The sequence below is a fragment of the Schistocerca gregaria genome, chromosome 2, assembly GCF_023897955.1.
Source record: "Schistocerca gregaria isolate iqSchGreg1 chromosome 2, iqSchGreg1.2, whole genome shotgun sequence".
NCBI classification, from domain to species: Eukaryota; Metazoa; Arthropoda; class Insecta; order Orthoptera; family Acrididae; genus Schistocerca; species Schistocerca gregaria.
The window spans coordinates 622,588,152-622,613,179 of record NC_064921.1 but is presented as its reverse complement, the minus strand read 5'-3'; the positions used below and the strand labels follow the sequence as shown (position 1 = coordinate 622,613,179).

Here is a 25,028-nt window from a genome sequence, read left to right as displayed (position 1 = left end):
TATTTATTGCCCAGTTGTAAGTTTTCTTATGAAATTAGTGGAATAATGTCAGTAAAAATTATCAGCTGACTATAAGTCACATCTACAATGTGAACTACGTTGAAAGACTTGAGTTTATGGTATACTTATTTCAACAGTGTCTCAGCACTACCTGGGAAATGATGTAAAGGAAAGAAATTAACAAATTTGAGTATGAACTCAGTTTGTTTGAATTTTGTTTTACATTGAATTAATGGTGTATGTTATAATTACTTTATATTTTTCAGGTTTTAAGTCTTGTGAGCATGTAGTAAGAAAATATACAAGTATATAAGAATATAAATGCTAGTTTATCAGTATTTTTAAAATTAAGTAATTGCTTGTTACCGTTTTAAATGGCTATCACCAGAACTTCCATTATGTTAAAATTTAATAGTTGCTTAGCATGATGGGTCCTTGAAACCAAGGTATTCTAAAGTTTCAGTCAGCTTGCAATTACTTTGACCTTTAGAAACTAAAGCTAATTAAACAAATACTTTAAATAATAGACTTAAAAGCACTATAAATGTGTTCTACAGCAAAACGACACATTTGTTTGCATTATGTTCCACTTGCAGGGCTACATGCTTTGCACCTCAGCAGTAACAAGTCTGAGGCCTTGGGCCAGCAGGGGGGCACAGGGGAAGCCGGAGGGAGGGATAGAGCTGAACCACCCTCTGGCTCATCCCCTGAGCTGGAGATACTCTCAGCATCTGTGATAATCAGCTCAACTTCTAGTGGCACCGCAGGTCTTCCGTCCCTTGTGGTGACCAGCCACAATGCAGTGCAGCACCAGGTAATTCTCAGAGCCCTCAAGAACAGTTTTCATACAATGTGCTTTCATTTGAAGTAGGTCTCTCTCAGTTTTGTCCAAAGATTGGTTTTTATCATTGGTTTGCACTTGACATAAATGTTTTGTGAAACATTTTGTAATTTGGATCTCTGTAAAATATTCTAATGAAGGATGTTTGATCAGGAAATACTTTTTTTTCAAAATGTACAGAGGAAACTGTATAGGTATGCAAACATGGACTCATTGTGGCTTGTTGAGTAACCCCAGTCTGTTCTTATATGTTAAGGGTTATTTAAAGTATGGTCATGACAAGAACGTGTTGAGATAGTTAAATATTTTTTCCATCTTAAAAAAAAAGAGCTGTAACCATTAAAACTAGCTGCTGTGAAAAGTAATATACAGTATGTATTTAATGACTGTGTACATCTTGGCTGTAAGACTGATATTAATGCAAAAGTTCAATTCTTCTGTCAGAAAGTTAGCTTCTGGCCAGCAAGGGCCCCATCTCGGAAATAGACAAACCCCCACCACCACGTCTCTCACACAAACATGCAAATGCAACTTACACACACATGATCACATTCTGTGGCTGCTGAGCCCAAAGACCGTGTGTGCGCGTGTGCATGTGTGCGCGTGAGCGGTCTATTTCTGATGAAGTCTTCATTGGCCAATAGCTTACTTTCTGACAGTCTCTTTGTTGAGCCTACGTGCAACGCACCATCTCCGCTATATGGTGAGTAGCAACTAACCTTTTCATAATATTGTCACATTCCATCCAGGTTTTTCCATTGTTTGATTAAGTTCCATCCTTATGGTAGATAGCTTGTGTACCTTCAAAATGCTTATAAACATATCACTGAATATTGTGAAAGGTGAATAAACATGTAAATGCTGAGTATTCTGCCACTGAGATAAACAAGTATTGTTTTTGTGAGGATTAGCACACACATTGTTGTGAAATGGATATTAATGCAACAATAACGAACAGGTTTTCTACATATTAGGGTATTATTAAGAAACAGTCGATGAGCATCCACAGGGGAATTTACATGAAAGTAAACTAAAACTAGAAAATTATACAGATTACAAATTGCAAAGTGTCTCTTGTGATAAGCTGCCTGGAAGCATTATTGAGAACTCTTGTTTTGTCACAGTTACACTGCACTCAATAGTTAGTGGCAGTGGCTATTGATTTACATTTGTGGTACAGATGAGCAGGTTGAATAGAGGTTGAGAGAGAGAGAGAGAGAGAGAGAGAGAGAGAGAGAGAGAGAGAGAGAGGGGGGGGGGGGGGAGGGGAGAGGGAGGAGGGGAGTGTGTGTGTGTTTGTGTGTGTTTGTGTGTGTGTGTGTGTGTGTGTGTGTGTGTGCACGCGTGCGTGTGTGTGTGTGTGTGTGTGTGTGTGTGTGTGTGTGGACGCACCTATGTTTTCGAGCGCACGTACATATTTAAGCTGGGACATAAATTGTATGATGTAAGAGTTACACAAGAATTACAAAACATTCAAAGCACATTAGTTCATTAGTTTTTATTTTTATTGACTCGCCTAAGTGGTGTGTAATAGAGTTGAATGGGGTAAAGTAAGTCACCTCTTCCTATATCCTTTTATTAACTGGCAGTTTTTTAGTATTTTCAACTAAATACAGAGTCCGCCAGAAAAATGTATGCACACTTTAAGGAACCAAAGCATTATGTATTTATTTATTTTACATTTAACAATTGATCACACGTTATACAACTTTGTTTACCACATGGATACTTTAAATGTTCAAAATCTTCACTGTTGGTTGCTGTACACATGGCGACAAGCAGTCGCCGCAACTACATCAGCCAGTGTTACAGTGGAGATTGCTGCAAATGTCACTGTAATCTACTGGGGAAGTTCCTGCAACATGTGTGGCTTACGTTCATAGGTGTTAGATCTGGTAAACGTGGAGGGAACTCAGTGAGTCCTCTTCATCCAATCCAATGCCCCGGAAAATTGTCATCCAGGAAAGCTCGTACAGCTAGGTGGTAGTTTGGTGGCATTCCGTCCTGATGGTGGAAAACCTCTTCATCAGCTCCATAAAGTGCACATGTACCTGGCAAAATTAATGTGCGTAACATTTCCAGGTACACTTCTTCAGTGACAGTAGCATCAAAGAAAAAGGGTCCTACTAAGCCCCTAGATGATAGTCCACACCTCACATGAACTCCTGGTAGATTGACCTCATTATCCACATAAAGATGCGGATTTTCCGGAGCCCAGTACACACTATTACACTCATTCATGATTAAATTTAAATTGTAACTCCATACTACCTTCATCATAAATTGTTCGTCATCAGTTACCATTTACTGATACCATTAGCAAAATTTCATTCGGCGATCAGGATCGTCATTAATTACTTGCAGTAATCATGGAATGTAAACTTTCCACTTTGCAGCTTTCAGAGTTCTGCTAACCCCCACTTCACGCGCACATTGCATAGCAGACTTCTGTGGAGAATTAACAAACATTATCAACACGAGACCCAACGAGGCAGGACTTGTATCTTTACGCTGTTTTCCTGCTCTTCCTTTGTGAATATCACAAATCGTTCCATGCAATTCAAACTTGTCAGTGATGCATTTAATTGTTAGGCGGGTTGGCGGTTCTGCTTCAAACTCCCGCCTCCACTGACATTGCACTTCAACAGCATTATCAAGCTTGAAAAAACGCTTCACAATATGTTTTCATTGCTCAAATGTCAAGTGTGCTGCAACCATCTTGTTTTCTCAATACTGAGTTTAAAGTACTAACAACTTTTAAGCCAAAGACCATACTACAACACACTTTTAACTCAAATCAAACGATTATATCAATATCTCGATAGAGCCTGACAAAGAGTGTATACATTTTTCTGGCGGAATCCGTAGAATATTTTGGTCGTTGTTCTGATACACGCAGGGTAGTTGTTTCTTTCACATTGAAGTGAACCTTCTGAGTTCTACGTGTATTGTATGTATGATTTTGTACATTTTTTTTCTTCCAGGACACCAGTGCGTCACTTGCAAGTCATCTCGGTTCTTCCAACACCAATAGTCCACCAACCAGTGCACAAACTTGCACGAAATCAATCAGTAAATGCAATCCACTGTCAGATCTAAAATACTTGGACAAGTCGGCACATGTTCCTGAAACTTCTAATAATTATAAGAGTGACAGCAATATTTTAAATTCAACTGAAGGCCCTGCAACAAACTTACGATGGGGAATTCCCAGGGGTGTAGGATTACGTGGTGGTGGAGAGAGCTCCCTAACTGGAGGCAGCGGAACTAGTGGCTGGGGTTCCGGTGCTGGGGGGACAACTGGCGGAGGCTGGGGATCCTCCGCAGGGTCTTCACAGCAGCAGCAACAGTCGGGCTCCAGCCAGTGGGGTAGTAGTAGTGGTAGCAGCCGTTCCAGCTCTGCAGTCTCAAGTGGCCCTGGATCTACTGCTGCGAACAGCAGTGCTCAGCAAGGGTCAGGTGAGGAATATGCTGTTTTTTTATGTTTGGTTTTTCATTGAATGGATAATCAATTAAGTTTCATATTTTGTACATTTGAAATTTATGATACTGCTGGTGTTCTGTGAGTTTTCTTGTGTTGTTGAGTGCAGAAGGTGACAATGCTATATGTCTTCCAGTAGTACCTATTTCTTGTATGGAATGTCAACTATGATGCTGTGCTGTACTATTCAGATGCTTCTGCCTTCTACCCCTCCTTCCCCTACTCTTGTAAGTGCCAGTCAGACTGTGGATACTTTACAGGTAAGGTGTATAATGGGGTTTATGATTTAAGATCATTGTGGATACTACTTGGGAAAAAGTTCTCTGATAGTATCGCAATAATTCACTACTTTTCAGAATAAAATTTTCGTGTTTGGTTTGTTCAGATGACATCATCCTGATAAATAGTAAATAATTTTTTTTTTTTTTTTGTTTTTAGATGCTAACCTTGTGATCACTTGGCCTGTTGTATAATTATGTAACGCTCAAACTATGGTTGTAATATACTGCCTGACAGAAAAGTGAAGCATGCAGAAGACATGATTGGATGTCAATGTAATTTTGTCCATGTGTGCACCATTGGCAGGTTTGTAAATGATTAAGGGGTATATAACATTGCATAAATGTTGTCAGATATTGAGGAATCGCTGTGAAGGACATGGGGATATCACATAGTCGTAGTCGTATTCATGTGTGACAGCATTATCAGCAACTGACAGTTTGAAAGAGGCTTCATAGTGTCTCTCCATTTGTCTAGCTGATCAGATCTTGCAATATTTACATTTTTGGGGCATAGTGGCCCAACGGTGGGTTGCTAGGTAGTTTGAGGGTAGGCATACTTGCCATCAGGGTTCTGGCCTACAATGACTGACCACGCCAAGTGAGGTCCACTGCATTGTGCAACCACACACGCAGTAACCCTTCCTTCATGTCTGCACCTATCATCTGAGAACAGGTAATGGACTCCCACCAACATTTCGTGTCAACTTGCACCATTGGTCCGAGTCTAGCTCCAGCCAAACTAGGGAAATACCATCTCGTGCATAGACTTCCCATAATATGAGGGCTATCCACAAAGTACATTACGTTTTGGAATTAAAAATAAATAAAGTACTGGATTTTTTAAAAAAGTATATACAGATGAAAGCCACATTTAAAATACTACTTTTCTACATAGTTACCATTTAAATTAAGGCACTTGTCGTAGAAATGGACGAGCTTGGAAATTCCTTTGACGTAAAATTCGGCCACCTGCGCCTTTAACCATGTAGTTACCTGTTTTGGGACAGAAAAGGCGTGATTTTTGTGGATTTTCTGGAAAGAGGCACTACAATAAACTCTCAAAGGTATTGCCAAACTCTGCACAACCTTGGAAGAGCAATACAAAACAAGCGCAGGGGAAAGTTGGACTCAAAGATCTTGCTGATTCACGACAGCGACCAGGCCCACATGGCAAATGCCACTCGTGAAGTTCTCGAATCTTTTAAGTGTGAGTTGTTTCCTCATCCGCCGTACAGTCCCGACCTGGCAGCGAGTGACTTCCACTTATTCCCAGCAATGAAGAAGTGGTTGGCTGTGCAGAGTTTTGATGACGACGCACAGCTTCAAGAAGAGGTAACCACGTGGTTGAAGGCACAGGCGACTAAGGAATTTCCAAGCTTGTCTATCACTACGATAAGTGTCTTAATTTAAATGGCAACTATGTAGAAAAGTAGTATTTAAGTGTGGTTTTCATCTGTATATAATTTTAAAAAATTCCAATACTTTATTTATTTTTAATTCCAAAACATAATGTACTTTGTGGATAGCCCTCGTAGCTCAACACTAAAGGCTGCATTTGGAGTTGTGCCATGACAGAGGAGAATGGACTGGCATTGCATTGTGTTCTGTGATGAATCGTGATTCTGCACTACCTCGGATTTGATCATCATTGGCGAGTATGAAGGCGACATGTGAAAGATCTCATTCTTCCAAAGTTTTGTAGAGGCACTATGGCATTACTCCAGACAGCATGCTGTGGAAATCCATTGAGTATGATTTCAGCTTATGACTCGTAGTCATCGAGGGAACTCCGGCAGCACAGCAGTATGTCACGGAGTCTTGCATGACAATTCCTTTGTGCCATTTCTTCAAAAGGACAATGTTCATCTACACATGGCACCATTTCTCGATGAACTCTCTTCTTCATTTTGAGGTGCTCTCCTGATCTGCCTCCAGTAGAAAATCTCTGGGACTAGCTAAGATGTCAACTCTATCCCAGTGCCAGTATCAAGGATGTCAAGGACCAGCCACAGCAGTTGTGGGCCAATTTGCCATAGGAGAGGATGCAATGGCTTTATGGCACCCTTCCCAATGAAATCAGTGCATGCATACAGGCCAGAGTGGATGCAACGTCATATTGATAAGTGGGCACTTACTGCCAAGTTCTTTGTGAATTTGACTCAGTTTTGCTATCACCAAAATAATATCACAAACTATTTCAACCAGTGAAGTTTCATTTTGTCAGACAGTGTAGTTACTCTCATATAGGCTGTTGTGCAGCAGTCATTTATTGAAGTTGTGATGATTCATTGTGCTGTTTATATACCGAGCCTGAGAAGCCTTATAATTCATCCATGAGCATCCAGCTGTCAGGCACAACTTCGGACAATTTTTGGAGTAGTTAACATTAACCCAAAAATGCTAAATAGGATTTCAGGTTACATGGCCTCAGTGACAAAAAAGTAACATCTAGTCATATCACTCACATAAATAAGAAAATCATGAGATGGTGATTTTTCTGAGCATACAGATGTCTGGTGTTGAGTTAAGGCAAACAGGTGGACACGCATAAGATGTAGCAGGTCTCTGTCATGTTTACCTGTGAAAAACTGCACAATGTGATGCATTTCTTTAAGGCCGCCACCATCTACTAACCTGAAGTGCACCTTACTGTTGACAGGGATCAATTCTATCATGAATTTTGACACACATATAGTCTACTATACCAGTGTATTACATATGTTCAGTAATTCATTAATCTGGGTGACATGCATCTATGGTTCAAATCTGTTTTGTTGTTGTTAGTGGTGGTAGTGGTCCATGTACATACTAATATCAATTTTTTGTAGTTTGGGATATGAAGAGTTATTTGTGGGGAACTGTGGCCCCTCTACACTGTAGGCATTTTGTGTGTTGTGGTTTCCTCACATTAACGTTGAGTGTGATCACTGACATTCATAGTGTCAACCACAAAATTTAATTTTTGTCCTTGTACTACCAGAAACACTGACATTCATAGTATCAACCACAAAATTTAATTTTTGTCCTTGTACTACCAGAAACACACGTCTGCTTTTGTGCGTGCGTGCGTGCGTGCGTGCGTGCGTGCGTGCGTGCGTGCGCATGCGGGTGTAGACCTGTCCCTTTTTCCCCCCAAGGTAAATCTTTCCACTCCCAGGATTGGAATGACTCCTTACCCTCCCCTTAAAACCCACATCCTTTCGTCTTTCCCTCTCCTTCCCTCTTTCCTGATGAAGCAGCCGTGGGTTGCGAAAGCTTGAAATTTGTGTGTGTGTGTTTTTGTTTGTTATTTTCTCTGTCAACGTACCAACACTTTTGTTTGGTAAGTTACAGGATCTGTGTTTTTAGATACATGATAAATTACAGAATAAATTTCTTTTATTTCTGCCTATGTTTACAAAATTGTTAGTTCCTTAAACTACCAGTTTCGATCAGCAATGATATTGTCACATCTGCAGCAAAACATGGGAAAATTGAATGCAACTAGTGGACTGTCCACATCTTAACACACTAAAATACCCCATTATGTAAAGTATTACAGATATATGCGGAAAATGTGCACTTAAAATACGAATAGGTCATACCTGTTTTAAAACCTGGACGTACTAAAATGAAGCCATATTGGCAGCATCAAAGTACACACACAAGGTCAGCTTAGCATTGTTGCAGATATTTAAAATATGGTCAATATTAGGCCACAATGTCGACAGAGTTCTCTGGTTGACAGCGCTACTGTTCATAACAAAGTGAAGTGTAGTAGCCACAAAATGTTTGTACTTAAGCTTGCTACTGTTAATGTACACACATTCATCAATTATATAATTGTACAGAATGCAATAGAAAGAACAATACAATATATAAAGTCTACAGTAGGCTTACAAAGTGTATAAGTTATTACAGTGGTTGGAGGAACTTTTCTGCCAGAACTCCTTTCATTCCTGTGACATGCTGTTATGTAGGAAAAGACAGATTGCTACGTACTTTAAAGAAGAGACATTAAGTTGCAGATACGCACAATTAAGACACTTCGTAAAAGCTCTCGGACACAGCCTTCGTCAGTAAAACACACACACACACACACACACGCGCGCGCGCGCGCGCACACACACACACACACACACACACACAAGACCGGCAACTCCAGCACCTCAGGATAAAATATACATAAGAAATGTGTTCAGTAGTCAAATGAAGCAAATTAGGCATTGGGTACAAAATCGCTGTGCCCATTGAGCACTCTGCTACCTCTTGTTTGTTCACTTCGTAAAGTTTCAAGCTCTTCTAACAATCTGAGAGTATGGCCTTTTTGCATCATGTGGAGAATGTGCATACCAATCTCAGGACAACCAGTTTCTGTTTGATCTGAGAAGTTTCAGACTGATCTGTGTAAACAGGTTGACAACTCCCAATTTCTTCTTAACAGTTACAAAAAGAAATTGCTTAAAATGGTGAATGCTACACATCCCCAGATTAAATATCAACTTAAGATTCAAAAAGATGGAAATATGATTTGCCCAACTGTGAACATATCATCACCGTGCTATAAGGCAAATAATTTTCTTAACACTAAATTTAAATCATTTTACACATATGGTACATATTTACAGGCTAAAAACTGTTTTTAGTTTGTAAATGCAATGGAGGACACACAAATAGCTAATAATGAGACATTGTCATTCCTGGATGTAACAGACCTCATCAGTAATGTTCTAATAAAAGAAACTATTGAAATTATTAGACATAATCTGCTAACATGTAGAGAGATCAGTACTGCAGATTGTGCAGAACTAATTAAATTTTTAGATTCTGTTTGAGCTCTTTTTTTCCAGTGACTAATATATTATCAAAAAGATAGGCTTGGGATGGGTAATAGTCCGGCTGGTACATTTGCCAGATACGTTTATGAACAATTTAGAACATAATTTTTTTTGCTAAGTTTCCACAGATAAAAGGGAAAAAAGCTATTTATTATAAATGGTATGTTGATATTTTATTAGTGCTGGGGGCTGTGACTTGTGAGGTTGATGCACTTGCCCAAGCAATAGGCAGCATGCACCCAAAAATAACTTTTACTACGGAAGTAGAAGAAGGGGACTCCATTAACTGCCTTGACCTTACTATTGAGAAAGTTGACAAAAAACATAAATTTCCAATTTTTCAGAAAACCTACATGTGCAGATATTATCATCAGTGGCAGTTCATGGCGTCCTGCACGATAAAAAGAAAAAGCCTTCTTCACTTAAGTGATTCACCAGTTACATAGGCTGAACTGACCGCTCTTTTAAAGTAAGGTTTAAGGAGTGCTCACAGCCACATAACTTAACTGCTTTGTGTTTGCATTTATCAGTAAAGTCATATTATAGGGAGTATTGAGAATAGAGAGAGAGAGAGAGAGAGAGAGAGAGAGAGAGAGAGAGAGAGAGAGAGAGTGTGTGTGTGTGTGTGTGTGTTCTCCACAAGGTGCAGAAGAGCCATGCTCTCAGCTTGTTAGAAGGGCATGAAATCAATAAAGTGAAAAGCAAGGGCCACCAAGAGTGCTCAAAGGGCAGAACAATTTTGTACCCAATACCTACTTTGCTTTATTTGACAATGTTCTCCTTTAATTATTAAATTCCCCTCTTATGTATATCTTACTTTTGTCTTTACTTAGTATGAAGTGCATTACATATTTACTTCATTTTCTTAAGTTAAGGGTACTACTCCTGTGTTTACTTGTTCTCCTCTATTTGATATACCAGCTGACAAACCTGACTTTGCCTAGGTATTCATTTTATTAATTTCCTGTAAGAAATGAAAACAAACAAAAAAAGAACTGTGTTTGTAGTTTAATATCAAAAAAGATTCATTTCCATGTGCTCACAAAAACACACTTGAAATTAAGAAACAATTTCTGTAGGTTGGGCATCACTGCTTCGTGTGCGTACAACATGATATTGTTAATGTCTCTAAGGCAATGCCCCTTCATAGTTCTAAGGATGACAGTTGTTTTCACCTACACAGCTGGTTACACTTTGCAGTTGAAAACTGTCAAAAGTGCTGCCAGGTGTCAGGGATTTCCTTTAGTTGACGTGACTCTAGGAGTATCTTAGTAGTAAAGAGTACATGTATCAAAACATTACACATGACGTGGTATTTCACACATGTCAGCACTGGCATGAACTATGACTGGGAGGTTATTCTTACCCTCACTTCGATTATTGCTCTACAGTAAGGAATATGTGTACCACATTTAGTTGAAATCGGACCAGCAGCTTAGGAGGTAATGTGGAAAACACACACACTTTTTATAATATGTATGGATTTCATTAACTAGAGTATCTTGTTAATTAATTAGTATGATGTTTTGTCATTCTTTTCTTGGAATGGCATGTCACTGGGGTCAAGAAGCCCTCTGGCTGTTCAGTTCCTCAGGCCACTTCTTATGTATAGTGCAGTCTGGTGGTCATACCAACAGAGGAATGACACTGATTACTCCCTTTTGCTTCCCCTATTTATTTTATCATTTTATATTATTCTGTTAGTTCCATAAGCTTGTTCCTAAGAATGTCAACTTTATCTGCAATTGCCATAAAAAGCATCTCAGAATTAGAATCACTTAACCCTTTCCTTTTTAATACTCTAAATCTAAACTTTAGTTTTGTTTGTAATTTATTACAGTCATTGTAATAATGTTTACACTGAGTAAACACACTATACACTTTACTGGTTGTATCTTTTGTTAAATTGCATTTTGTGCAATTATATAATTGATGAATTATATGTGTGTGACGAAATATATTGTGTGTGCTTACAGTAGTGACACCTAACAAGCTTACGATACAAACATTTTGTTGCTGCTGTACTGCACTCTGCTATGAATGGTAGTACTGTTAACAATATAACTCTGCCGGCAGTGTCTCCTAATATTTACCGTATTTTAAATATCTGCAACACCGCTAAGCCGATTTTGTGTATATCTCTTGGTAATGCCACTATGGCTTCTTTATACTATGACCCGTTTTAAAACAGGTATCCCTTGTCATGTTTTCAGTGCCTGTTTCCCGCATGGATGTATGTAATACTTTTCATAATGGGCTATTTTGTTGTTTTAAGATATAAACAGTCTCCTAGTTCTATTTCTTTTTCCTGTGTTTTGCTGCCAATCTGAATATAGTTTTTGCTGACGAGAACTGGTAGTCTAAGGACCTAACACTTTTGTGATCAGAGATGGAAATAAAAGAAACTTATTTCACACCTCTGGGGGGCCTTTTTTTTTTTTACCATGTTACAGTGATGGTGAACTACTTACTTAAATTTTTGTGATGTTCTACCAATGAATAGATTGAAGCCTTTTACTAATGTAAAGGCACAAAGGTGAAACTGCATTGTTGCATAGTCTATGCTGAAGAAAAAGTTATCTTAGTAGTTATTAAATTAATTTTATGGTTACTTTCTCACTGGTTCACACACACATACACACAAATAGGAGGGACAGCAGCCATTTGATTACACACTGAATATTTCTTGAGTTGACTGTGAAACGGTAAGCTCCTGAAGAGAAGTATGAAACCAAAATTATTTGTCGGGTGATGCCCGTGGCTGCATGAAAAAGCAATACTGCACTTATCATGAGCACCTCAACAACCTGTTAGAAAAAATTCTATTGAGTTTGGAAATAGACAAACATGGCACAAATCCTTTCCATGGAGCGGCAACATGTTGAACTCCCAGTTCTGAACTTGGACATAAAGCACTCACCACTATACCACAGTGGTGTAGTAGGGGCAGAATGAGGTGAATGATAAAAAACAAAGATTCCAAGACTTACCAAGCGGGAAAGCGCCGGCAGACAGGCACATGAACAAAACACACAAACACACACACAGAATTACGAGCTTTCGCAACTGGCAGTTGCTTCGTCAGGAAAGAGGGAAGGAGAGGGAAAAATGAAAGGATGTGGGTTTTAAGGGAGAGGGTAAGGAGTCATTCCAATCCCAGGAGCGGAAAGACTTCCCTTAGGGGAAAAAAAGGACAGGTGTACACTCGCGCACACACACACACATATCCATCCGCACATACACAGACACAAGCAGATACGTTACAGTGTCTGCTTGTGTCTGTGTATGTGCGGATGGATATACGTGTGTGTGTGTGTGTGTGTGTGTGTGTGTGTGTGTGTGTGTGCGCGAGTGTACACCTGTCCTTTTTTTCCCCTAAGGGAAGTCTTTCCGCTCCCGGGATTGGAATGACTCCTTACCCTCTCCCTTAAAACCCACATCCTTTCATTTTTCCCTCTCCTTCCCTCTTTCCTGACGAAGCAACTGCCAGTTGCGAAAGCTCGTAATTCTGTGTGTGTGTTTTGTTCATGTGCCTGTCTGCCGGCGCTTTTCCGCTTGGTAAGTCTTGGAATCTTTGCTTTTAATATATTTTTCCCATGTGGAAGTTTCTTTCTGTATATATATATATATATATATATATATATGTTGTTGTTGTGGTCTTCAGTCCTGAGACTGGTTTGATGCAGCTCTCCATGCTACTCTATCCTGTGCAAGCTTCTTCATCTCCCAGTACCTACTGCAACTTACATCCTTCTGAATCTGCTTAGTGTACTCATCTCTCGGTCTCCCTCTACGATTTTTACCCTCCACACTGCCCTCCAATGCTAAATTTGTGATCCCTTGATGCCTCAAAACATGTCCTACCAACCGATCCCTTCTTCTAGTCAAGTTGTGCCACAAACTTCTCTTCTCCCCAATCCTATTCAATACCTCCTCATTAGTTACGTGATCTATCCACCTTATCTTCAGTATTCTTCTGTAGCACCACATTTCGAAAGCTTCTATTCTTTTCTTGTCCAAACTAGTTATCGTCCATGTTTCCCTTCCATACATGGCTACACTCCAAACAAATATTTTCAGAAATGACTTCCTGACACTTAAATCTATATTCGATGTTAACAAATTTCTCTTCTTCAGAAACGCTTTCCTTGCCATTGCCAGTCTACATTTTATATCCTCTCTACTTCGACCATCATCAGTTATTTTACTTCCTAAATAGCAAAACTCCTTTACTACTTTAAGTGTCTCATTTCCTAATCTAATTCCCTCAGCATCACCCGATTTAATTGGACTACATTCCATTATCCTCGTTTTGCTTTTGTTGATGTTCATCTTATATCCTCCTTTCAAGACACTGTCCATTCCGTTCAACTGCTCTTCCAAGTCCTTTGGCGTCTCTGACAGAATTACAATGTCATCGGCGAACCTCAAAGTTTTTACTTCGTCTCCATGAATTTTAATACCTACTCCAAATTTTTCTTTTGTTTCCTTTACTGCTTGCTCAATATACAGATTGAATAACATCGGGGAGAGGCTACAACCCTGTCTCACTCCTTTCCCAACCACTGCTTCCCTTTCATGCCCCTCAACTCTTATGACTGCCATCTGGTTTCTGTACAAATTGTAAATAGCCTTTCGCTCCCTGTATTTTACCCCTGCCACCTTTAGAATTTGAAAAAGAGTATTCCAGTCAACATTGTCAAAAGCTTTCTCTAAGTCTACAAATGCTAGAAACGTAGGTTTGCCTTTTCTTAATCTTTCTTCTAAGATAAGTCGTAAGGTCAGTATTGCCTCACGTGTTCCAACATTTCGACGGAATCCAAACTGATCCTCCCCGAGGTCCGCATCTACCAGTTTTTCCATTTGTCTGTAAAGAATTCGCGTTAGTATTTTGCAGCTGTGACTTATTAAACTGATAGTTCGGTAATTTTCACATCTGTCAGCACCTGCTTTCTTTGGGATTGGAATTATTATATTCTTCTTGAAGTCTGAGGGTATTTGGCCTGTCTGATACATCTTGCTCACCAGCTGGTAGAGTTTTGTCATGACTGGCTCTCCCAAGGCCGTCAGTAGTTCTAATGGAATGTTGTCTACTCCGGGGGCCTTGTTCCGACTCAGGTCTTTCAGTGCTCTGTCAAACTCTTCACGCAATATCGTATCACCCATTTCGTCTTCATCTACATCCTCTTCCATTTCCATAATATTGTCCTCAAGTACATCACCCTTGTATAAACCTTCTATATACTCCTTCCACCTTTCTGCCTTCCCTTCTTTGCTTAGAACTGGGTTGCCATCTGAGCTCTTGATATTCATACACGTGGTTCTCTTCTCTCCAAAGGTCTCTTTAATTTTCCTGTAGGCAGTATCTATCTTACCCCTAGTGAGATAAGCCTCTACATCCTTACATTTGTCCTCTAGCCATCCCTGTTTAGCCATTTTGCACTTCCTGTCGATCTCATTTTTGAGACGTCTGTATTCCTTTTTGCCTGCTTCATTTACTGCATTTTTATATTTTCTCCTTTCATCAATTAAATTCAATATTTCTTCTGTTACCCAAGGATTTTACTAGCCCTCGTCTTTTTACCTACTTTATCCTCTGCTGCCTTCACTACTTCATCCCTCAGAGCTACCCATTCTTCTTCTACTGTATTTCTTTCCCCTATACCTGTCAATTGTTCCCTTATGCTCTCCCTGAAACTCTGTACAACCTCTGGTTCTTTCAGTTTATCCAGGTCCCATCTCCTTAATTTCCCACATTTTTGCAGTTTCTTCAGTTTTAATCTACAGGTCATAACCAATAGATTGTGGTCAGAGTCCATATATATATATATATATATATAGAGGACTCTTGTGATCTATGATCTTTGGAAACGAGTCAAATAGTATTAGAAAATCTGCCTAAGCTACAGCGCAGGCATGCCATGGGATATTGTGAATATCTCACTTCCTTACACCACTGGCTTACTCGTTCAGTTTTTGAAATTTATTTCATTAACATTACTGAGTTAAAGTTTTCTGTTAGGGCAGTGAAAGAATAAAGACTTTTGTAAAAATTGTGAATAAACTAATTATGTTTATAATTCAGTCCAATCTTAACCCTTTCGGATGCTGTAGGGGCTATACTTCCCACTAAATGTATTTCTGTACAGTGTTTAAGGGAATATGTTAACCACCTCTGTACACTTGTGGCATCTGGTGGCAGTCCAGTGCACCAGCTGTAGTTTCTGTTTGTCGAGAAATACAGTCTTCAGGACGGTAGGAAGTATGGTTACAACCAAAGTAGTTTCTGAAAGGGGCTTGGGAAGTACACTTAATGCAAAATTAATCTATCACTTGCAGTTCTGGGGAAGCATACTTAACCACCAACTTAGGGGTATCCCAAATCTTCTGGGAATATGTCACACCACCTCTGTCTATGCCTGACATCTTATGGTAGTACACTGCACCAGATCTATAAAAATGGCTACGACAATCAGTTTCTGTTTGTCGCGGGGTCACTAGTGTTGTCGGAACACATTGCTTCACTTCTGCAATGTTTGCACGTTGTGGTAAGTAAACTTCAAATATCAGCAAAAATATTTTTTAAATAAAGTAAAAGAAAACAAAATAAAAACAGAAAACAGTGTTAATTATTTTTTTACATGTAATGGCAACTCATAAAAGGCATGTGGGAAATGCATTTCCCACCATAGTTTTAATACCTCACAAAGGCACCTTGGTGATATACGTACCACCACAGTTTATGGTCCTAAATCACAAAATAAAATTATTAAAAAATAGTCAGTTGATAACAATCCTAATAGACCAGCAAAAAAATTATCTTTGCTGAGTTACTACAAAAACTGCACCTTCGAAAGGTTTAACTCTTGCAAACACAGCAGTCTCACGGTAAGATGATCAGAGAAATAAAACAATTTGTTAATTTTACTCTGCTGAAATTCACAAAGCTTAGAGGTAAAATTTATGCAAACGTCAGTTTAAAATTTTTAAGTGCAAGAACAAAGTGTGTTTTATTCAACACCACCACCAATTTCAATGAGAAAAAGTAATGAGCTTGAATCAGTTACGACCGACTAAGCAGATGGCATAAGAAAGCGAGAGGATATTCAAAATATTGCTTGGTGCACATGCACTGTAGTTCTGACTTTCGTAGGTCAATTTGTCATTGTTTCTCAGTTTGACTGACCACAGGTGTCCAGTATCAAACTGTTTGTCTCTACTTCCCCTACACCACTGTGGTATGTTGCTTCTAAAAAGTTACCATTTACAATCTGCATAGAAAACTGATATGCACCACTAGGTACCCGCATGTACAGATACATCACATTCCGCCACAAAAGTGTGTTGTTCTGTGTACATTGTGCTAAACCAAGCTCATCGGATTAAGGGACAGTGATTACTGCCACCATGAACTAACAAAAGTTCGAACAACATTCAGTTCAGATTGATATAGCAATAAAGAGACACAGTGGGCTGTGAGGTGTAGTGGGGACAAAAGCAGACAAAAAAAAAAAAAAACAGGGAAAAAACTCCCTGTTGCTCACCTAACATTACACGAGAGATGTCTGTGACTGGATTTTTCACTGCAAATGATTTAAGCCTCTATTTCAGAGCAGCCTCAAGAAATAAGATCTACAGTGATATAGTTTCTCTCCATGCTGTAGGTGTTTGCTAACTTCAATGTGAATGTCGCAATGCCTACATTGACGAAACCAGGTTACAGACTGCAGGTTTGCCACAAGTTCTGGAAATCGGGGAATATCAGAGAATTTGAAACATGTCAGAGAAATTTGGAAAAAAAGGAAGAAATCTCATTTTTGTCTCAGTTGATGGAATGGTTTGTTTACTGAGATGTTACGCATTGTCTCTGGCTGGGTGCAGCTGAGTATGTGCACTGCTTCCCTGCTCACTCATTCTTACTGCTTCTCCCATTCCTACCATTACCCTCAGCTTGTAGTCAGTGCTGCCACTACTTCTTGCCACTAGTCTAGCAGCTGCCGATGAGAGGCAGGGAGGTTTGACAAGTGGTTTGTTTGGATCTGATTCTCAGATAATACTGATGCAGTCACTGGAGACAGCAGTCATGTGTGCACGAGTTTTGTGTGAGTGATTGTGTGTGCACTCTAATTTTCTGACAAGATTCTTGGATTAATCACTGCAGTCTCATTTCATCAACGTGGTGTCTGTGACACTTGAATAGCTGGCCACATGAGTGGACTTCCACAACAGTCCAAAACTGCAGGCTATTTCTGCAGGCATCTCTTAACGGATCTGGCCTGCCTGCTGATCTGAAGCCCACCATTTCCCACTAATGTGCAGGCCCTGTCTGTCTGATCTAGTCACACCGATTTTTGTGCAGGTAGGGTCTATGTGACATAATGCGGTGGATTGTCATCATTGACCCAGGACTCTGGTGCTCCTCAGCAGGCCAGAGGGCACAGAGAATGGATTTCTGGAATTGCAACTTTCTTACTGCAAGTAAATTGTACAGTGTGGTGTTTTATAAATATTTTATTTGTTGTAGTAAATTGTGGCACTTCAAAGTAGTCCATACATTAGAAAGTATGGATGATAAGGAGGAGAAAATTATGGCAATCGCTGGCAGTTTGTACACTATGTACGCATATATTTTTCGAAAGAAAAATCGTACAATGCCTGTAAAATGAAATTATCGTGTGGCATTGATGGCTGGGATGCCCTATCCAGGGAAGTTTGGCCACCGAGTTGCAAGTCTTCATTCAGGTGATGCCACATTGCCTGACTTGTGTCGGTGATTGTGAAATGACAATGAGTCCAACACAACACCCAGTCCACGAGTGGAGAAAATCTCCAACTCTGCAAGGAATCAAATCTGGACCCGCTGCATGGCAGGCAAACATGTTACCACTCGACTAAGCAGGCAGACACACAATACCACTAAAATAATAGACATAACACAGTGGGTAATAAGTGCCAACAATGAACATAGTAGAACCAACATTTTATTGGCGGTCACCTGTAGTGTTGGTTTACGCAACTCTTCCCAATCTTATACGTTTCTTGCAGGAGGCTTACTCTTCTCTGAGGTTATTTTGTCAGGGGAAAATGCTAAAATTTGTCTGGAAATCAGGGAAATACCAGACAGTTCCACTTGGGAAAACTTGTGGCAACCCTGGAATAAGACCTGTCTTGGAATATGAGTGCTACGAATGATAGAAGCAACACACCTAATTGACAGTAGTCAACACCTTCAGGAATGTAGCAGGTACATCCATTTTCAAGAAAATTGTGTAATTGCTTGACAACTGGAGACACAAAAGCAGAAGGTAAAGCTTTTGTAATAATTGATTGTCCGAGGGAGGATGACTAAAAGATGTTGGCAGCCTGGCTGTAGATGATCCCAGTCCAACAGGGTGCGTGACATTTGTCAAGTCCATACCGTATGCATTTTATGACATACTGGAAAGGGGATTTATCCTACACAATTTATCTCCCCCTTCTGCAGGTTTTGCCTTGCTAATACTGGTTAATATTTACTTTATTTTGATAATGAAAATATTCATGTGTTTTGTAAGATTACAGCATGCACAATGAATAATTCGTGGTTTTTTAATTGAATTTCTAGATTGTGTGCTTTTTCTTTGTTCCACAGATGACGACTCAGTATGTTAGGCCAGCTGGGGAAAGTGACATATTAATGACACACCACAGTCACGAACAGTATAGAGTGTGTGTGTGTGTGTGTGAGAGAGAGAGAGAGAGAGAGAGAGAGAGAGAGAGAGAGAGAGAGAGAGAGAGAGAGAGAGAGAGGGGGGGGGGGGGGGGGAGTGATAGTTGATTAGGGAATAATGATTCTTTAATTTACAGGTAACTCAAATAAGGGCAATAATTCACAAAGTGGACAGAATTCTTCACAGCAGAGCCAGCCACAACAATCACAACAACAAGGAGGTAGCTCTGCATCATCAACACAGTCTACATCCTCCCAGATGAGTCAACAAAGTGGCCAGACAGGTGGAGGTGCACAGCAGGTTGGGGGAGGTGGAAGTGGTCAATCTCAAGGTTCACAACAGCAGCAGTCTGGTAGCAGCTCAGTAACTCAGCAGCAGACCTCCAACTCAGCTGGACAGCAAGGCAGTTCCACAAATCAATCCTCTTCCCAGCAACAGCAACCAGGGACATCAACTGGTCATATTCAGACTGTGACATCTGGCCAGAGTTCAGTACAACAATCTCAACAACAGCAAGGCAGTAACAATGGTTCCAACTCTAGTGCATCTGCTTCATGGGCTGCTGCCGCTGGCAAAGGTCTAAGTGGCAGCGGAAGTGTAAATACAGGAACATCTAGTTCAGGACAACAATCTTCTGGAGCAACTTCAGGTTCTTCCAAGCAGCAGCAACTTGAGCACCTGAATTCCATGCGAGAAGCTCTCTTCAGTCAAGACGGTTGGGGAGGGGTGAGTAGATTTGTCAAATATGACAATGAGAGATAACTGGGAGCCTGTGTGTGTTACTTTCACTGCTTCAAATGTTCATGAAATGGCCGCCACTCCCCCTGCCCCGTTCCTCCAGTCCCTCCACTTCAGCACAATTCTGCCAAACCTCTCACTCCACTCCACTTTGCACAGCTCTGCCCGCAGTCCTTCTCCACTCTGCACGATTCTGCTCGCAGTCCCTCTCCACTGCACGCGACTCTGCCCGCAGTCCCTCTCCACTGCGCGCGGTCTCTGCCTGCAGTCCCTCTCCACTGCACGCGACTCTGCCCGCAGTCCCTCTCCACTGCGCGCGGTCTCTGCCCGCAGTCCCTCTCCACTGCGCGCGGTCTCTGCCCGCAGTCCCTCTCCACTTCGCGCGGTCTCTGCCCGCAGTCCCTCTCCACTGCACGCGGTCTCTGCCCGCAGTCCCCTCTCCACTGCGCGCGGTCTCTGCCCCCAGTCCCCTCTCCACTGCGCGCGGTCTCTGCCCGCATGACCCTCTCCACTGCGCGCGGTCTCTGCCCGCATGACCCTCTCCACTGCGCGCGGTCTCTGCCCGCATGACCCTCTCCACTGCGCGCGGTCACTGCCCGCATGACCCTCTCCACTGCGCGCGGTCACTGCCCGCATGACCCTCTCCACTGCGCGCGGTCACTGCCCGCATGACCCTCTCCACTGCGCGCGGTCACTGCCCGCATGACCCTCTCCACTGCGCGCGGTCACTGCCCGCATGACCCTCTCCACTGCGCGCGGTCACTGCCCGCATGACCCTCTCCACTGCGCGCGGTCACTGCCCGCATGACCCTCTCCACTGCGCGCGGTCACTGCCCGCATGACCCTCTCCACTGCGCGCGGTCACTGCCCGCATGACCCTCTCCACTGCGCGCGGTCACTGCCAACACGCGATCTAGTGTTGCGCGCGGTCACTGCCCGCATGACCCTCTCCACTGCGCGCGGTCACTGCCCGCATGACCCTCTCCACTGCGCGCGGTCACTGCCCGCATGACCCTCTCCACTGCGCGCGGTCACTGCCCGCATGACCCTCTCCACTGCGCGCGGTCACTGCCCGCATGACCCTCTCCACTGCGCGCGGTCACTGCCCGCATGACCCTCTCCACTGCGCGCGGTCACTGCCCGCATGACCCTCTCCACTGCGCGCGGTCACTGCCCGCATGACCCTCTCCACTGCGCGCGGTCACTGCCCGCATGACCCTCTCCACTGCGCGCGGTCACTGCCCGCATGACCCTCTCCACTGCGCGCGGTCACTGCCCGCATGACCCTCTCCACTGCGCGCGGTCACCGCCCGCATGACCCTCTCCACTGCGCGCGGTCACCGCCCGCATGACGCTCTCCACTGCGCGCAGTCAGTGCCCGCACGACCCTCTCCACTGCGCGCGACCCTCTCCACGATGTGCTGTACCCTTCTTATTCTGCCTAGCAGCCTCTTTCCGTACGCCTGTTACTCTGCCCAGCTCCCCCTCTCTGTACCCCTCTTTCTCCATCCAACTCCCCCTCTCTGTACCCCTCTTTCTCCATCCAACTCCCCCTCTCTGTACCCCTCTTTCTCCATCCAACTCCCCCTCCCTCTCATTGTCCTTCTTGCCTTTCCAATTCCCCGTCCTCCTTTCCTCTCCCAGCTTCCCGTTCTGTCTTCTGTCTCCCAGCTCCCTCCACCCCTTTTCCTCCTCCCAACTCCCTCCACCCCTTCCCCTTCTTTTCCCTTCCGCCTTCCTATTCCCTCTTCCTTTTCCTCCCAACTCACCCGAACATGCACCTCCTCACCTACTTTCCGTGAGTTCCCATCCTTACAAGCATTACATTATCCAGAAACTCAAATTTTTTTCTCTTCTGTGTGCTTGTCTGCTACATTACAGCCTTGATTTTACAGTCATTAAAACCTGTTGCCAAAATATTTTCTTCGTGATCAATAGACCCTTCACTTAATATAGTGGAGACTATTATCCAGGTCTCAGTTCTATGCAGTTGAGATTATCTAGATTGTCAACTGTGAGCAAATGTCTTTGTGGTCTAGTCTGTGCATCCATGGACGTGTCATGCTGGCACTACCTGCTTGCACCCTGCATGATCTCTACGCAACACATTTCATTGTTATTTTAGTTAGTACAAGTGCAGCAGATTGATATTATTGCTTTAAGGTAAAATGATTGTTATTATAACGCTAAAAAAAAGGAGAAAGCTATTGTAAGTTAGACAATTAATTAGTAGGGTGTAGATACTTCTATGATACGTGAATTTAAGAAGCCTACTGATTCAATTTTAAAATCCATCTGCAAAACCTCATTGTGAAGGCAGGAGTAAACACAGAAAAGTGATGAAGAAACTAAAAAATGAAGCTTTTTCTTGCTGGTTTTTACAAAAATGGTCAACTGGGTAATCAATATCTGGTCCTTTGCTCTGTGAAAAGGCATTGCAGTTAAATTTTTTAAAAAAATGGTGATGAGTAATTAGTGTAACAGATATTTGTACAGATTTATATCTCATCATGGAATTTGCAGATTGGAAATACAATATGAAAAATGGCAGCTGATTGTGGGCTTTCAAGTAAAAAATGTGGCCCGCAACTATGTACCCTCAGACTCTAGAGTTCAAATATTAAAAGTTTACCTGGTTTCATTGTCTAGGGGCTGTGATATGTATTACATGCCAAATACTGCTGAGTCTGCAGAATATAATATGAATTTACACATGAATTGAATGGTCGAAGGTTGTTATCACTTGGCAATTGCGAATTTTGAATGTAACATAGAAATTTATATATGAAAGATTGCAATTAAATAAAATCTGCAGGTACTATTTTAACAACTTTAAATGATGAGTACAATAGCAGAAGAACCTTTAAGCATACCGTTTGTTTCTGAAAAATGCTTATTGGTGTCAATGGTCTAGCAATTAAATAAAATATAAGTTGAATAACAGGGAGACTATAGATTCCTATTCCATTAAGTTTTGGGTGTGCAGCTGTAAGAATTCTCCTTCTTCTTCTATGTTCAGCCATGTTCAGAGTGAGCCGCAAGACTGCTCCTCCAGTGCTCACTTTGTCCCTTTATACTCGTGTACTGCGCAACTGCACTTGCGGCCACAGATGCAAATGTGCCAGGGGTGTTGGTCAGCAGCAGAGACTTGCACAATGCGCGAGTTACATCTATGACTCCCCAATCGATCTGTGTTGGTATGTCGACATATCATTGTGAGCTGCACTGTGACGACGTTTTTGTGAGTTTATTACACAAAGTGCCGTATTCCATGATTTATCAAGGTTGAAACCACTATCTCTATTAATTAAATTAGTTGCCAAGTGAATCTTAGTTGCCTCCTTCACTATCAAATCCCAAAGAGATGATGTAGTTGTCAAAAATGCAACGTTGTCATACAACATACTGTGACCAGTGCCAATACAGTATTCTGCCACTGCCGACACTTGTTAGGTTGTAAAGTCGTGTATACATCCAGTTTTCTGTATATCACATGAAGTGTGTCGGAAGCGGATGCACATGGATTTATATTTACATGCAAATATCTGCCACCATCCTGCCCAGACGATGATTGTTCTCCGAACTTTGACCCATAAAGGGCATATTATTTCTGACGAAAGCAGTCTGCAAGATGAACTTTGCCACTTACAAAGAGTGTTTGAAGACAGTACTCCCCACAGCAAATACAGTAGGCACTGAAAATGAAACCGAAAGAGGCCACAAAGAAAGCAGAAGAAGATGAAGAAACCTTTAAATTGATGGCCTTCTTGCCATATGTGGGTAGCCTCTCATCAAAAATAGGACGGATTCTCAGCAGACACAAAGTAAAACTGATTTTTCATCCTCCACCCAAAACAGTTGCACTTGTGGGCTTCATCTAAGATGATTTGCTACTCTGAAAATATGGAGTTTCCAAAATTCCATGTGAATGTGGCTTTTCTTACATTGGACAAACAACTCGTACTGTCCAAGAAAGATGTTCAGAAAACCGGATGTACACACAACTTTAACAACCTAACAAGTCGGCAGTGGCAGAGCGCTGTAATGGCACTGGTCACAGTATATTGTATGACAACTTCGAAATTTTGGCAACTACGTCATCTTTTCGGGACTCGATAGTGAAGGAGGCAATTGAGATTCGCTTGATGGCCAATTTAATTAATAGAGATAGTGGTTTCAAACTTGACAAATCATGGAATCCAGCACTTGGTGTAATAAGCTCACATAGACGACATCACAGTGCAGCTCACAATGATATATCGACATACCAACACAGATTGACTGCAGAGTCATAAATGTAACTTGTGCATTGTGCACATCTCTGCCACCGACCAACGTCCCTGGCACATTTGCACCTGTGGCAGCATGCGCAGTTGCGCAGTGTAAATGGACGAAGCGAGCACTGGAGCGGCAGTCTTGAAGCTCACTCTGAAGATGGCTGAATTTTATACAGCCAAAATATTACAAGAAGGAGAATTAGTGCGGCTGCACACCCGAAACTTAATGGAACAGTCTTTGTGCCGTCAAAACCTGAAGATTCACGATAGATTCCTACTTCACATAATTAGTTATGAACAACACCATAGCTCACAAGATAGTGACTTCTAAACACATACTACGTCTTCGCTGCAGAAGCCACAGAAATCGCACAAGTGCACCCAAGTCGGCACTACAAAATAGTTCTATCTCCCGTGACCATACGCAAACTGTTCAACAATCTCCAAGTATTTCCTGTGACCATCTGTCGCACCTTCCCGCCCAGCATTCCTTTGTCCTGTGCCATCCAATGCTCCTCCTCACTTCCATAGAGTCTCTCCATTGACTTCCGTAGTTTCCTGCCGTAGTAATGAGCACTGTGATTGGCTAAAGTGCTCCCGCCATGTCTCCAAGCCAAAGCACACTCACAAACATATTGAAACACATACAGAATATTGGATTTACATTAACATAAATTAAAATTAAATAAATATTCCTACGGCTGGGCCATAAACTCGCTCTAACACACATTATTAAATACATAAACAAATCAAATAAACATATATCACAATAATAGAAACTGAAATAATCAAAGAAATAACAAATAAATATATTTATAAGCATGCTACTATTGTTTTCTCGCGTAACTGTGGAGTACTGATGGCCTGACGGGGTCAACAGTAA

At 41.6% G+C, this 25,028-nt stretch overlaps 1 protein-coding gene across 6 annotated transcripts in view; it reads left to right on the top strand.

Annotated features, from left to right (window-relative positions):
• LOC126334616 (protein Gawky) overlaps positions 1 to 25,028 on the top strand; it is a 339,985-nt gene that overhangs the window by 161,095 nt on the left and 153,862 nt on the right. For all 6 annotated transcript variants that reach the window (XM_049997028.1, XM_049997031.1, XM_049997026.1 and 3 more), the window contains 3 exons: positions 597 to 814; positions 3,826 to 4,300; positions 19,267 to 19,856. In XM_049997028.1, the coding sequence (XP_049852985.1) occupies positions 597 to 814; positions 3,826 to 4,300; positions 19,267 to 19,856 (1,283 nt within the window). The remainder of the gene's footprint in view (positions 1 to 596; positions 815 to 3,825; positions 4,301 to 19,266; positions 19,857 to 25,028) is intronic.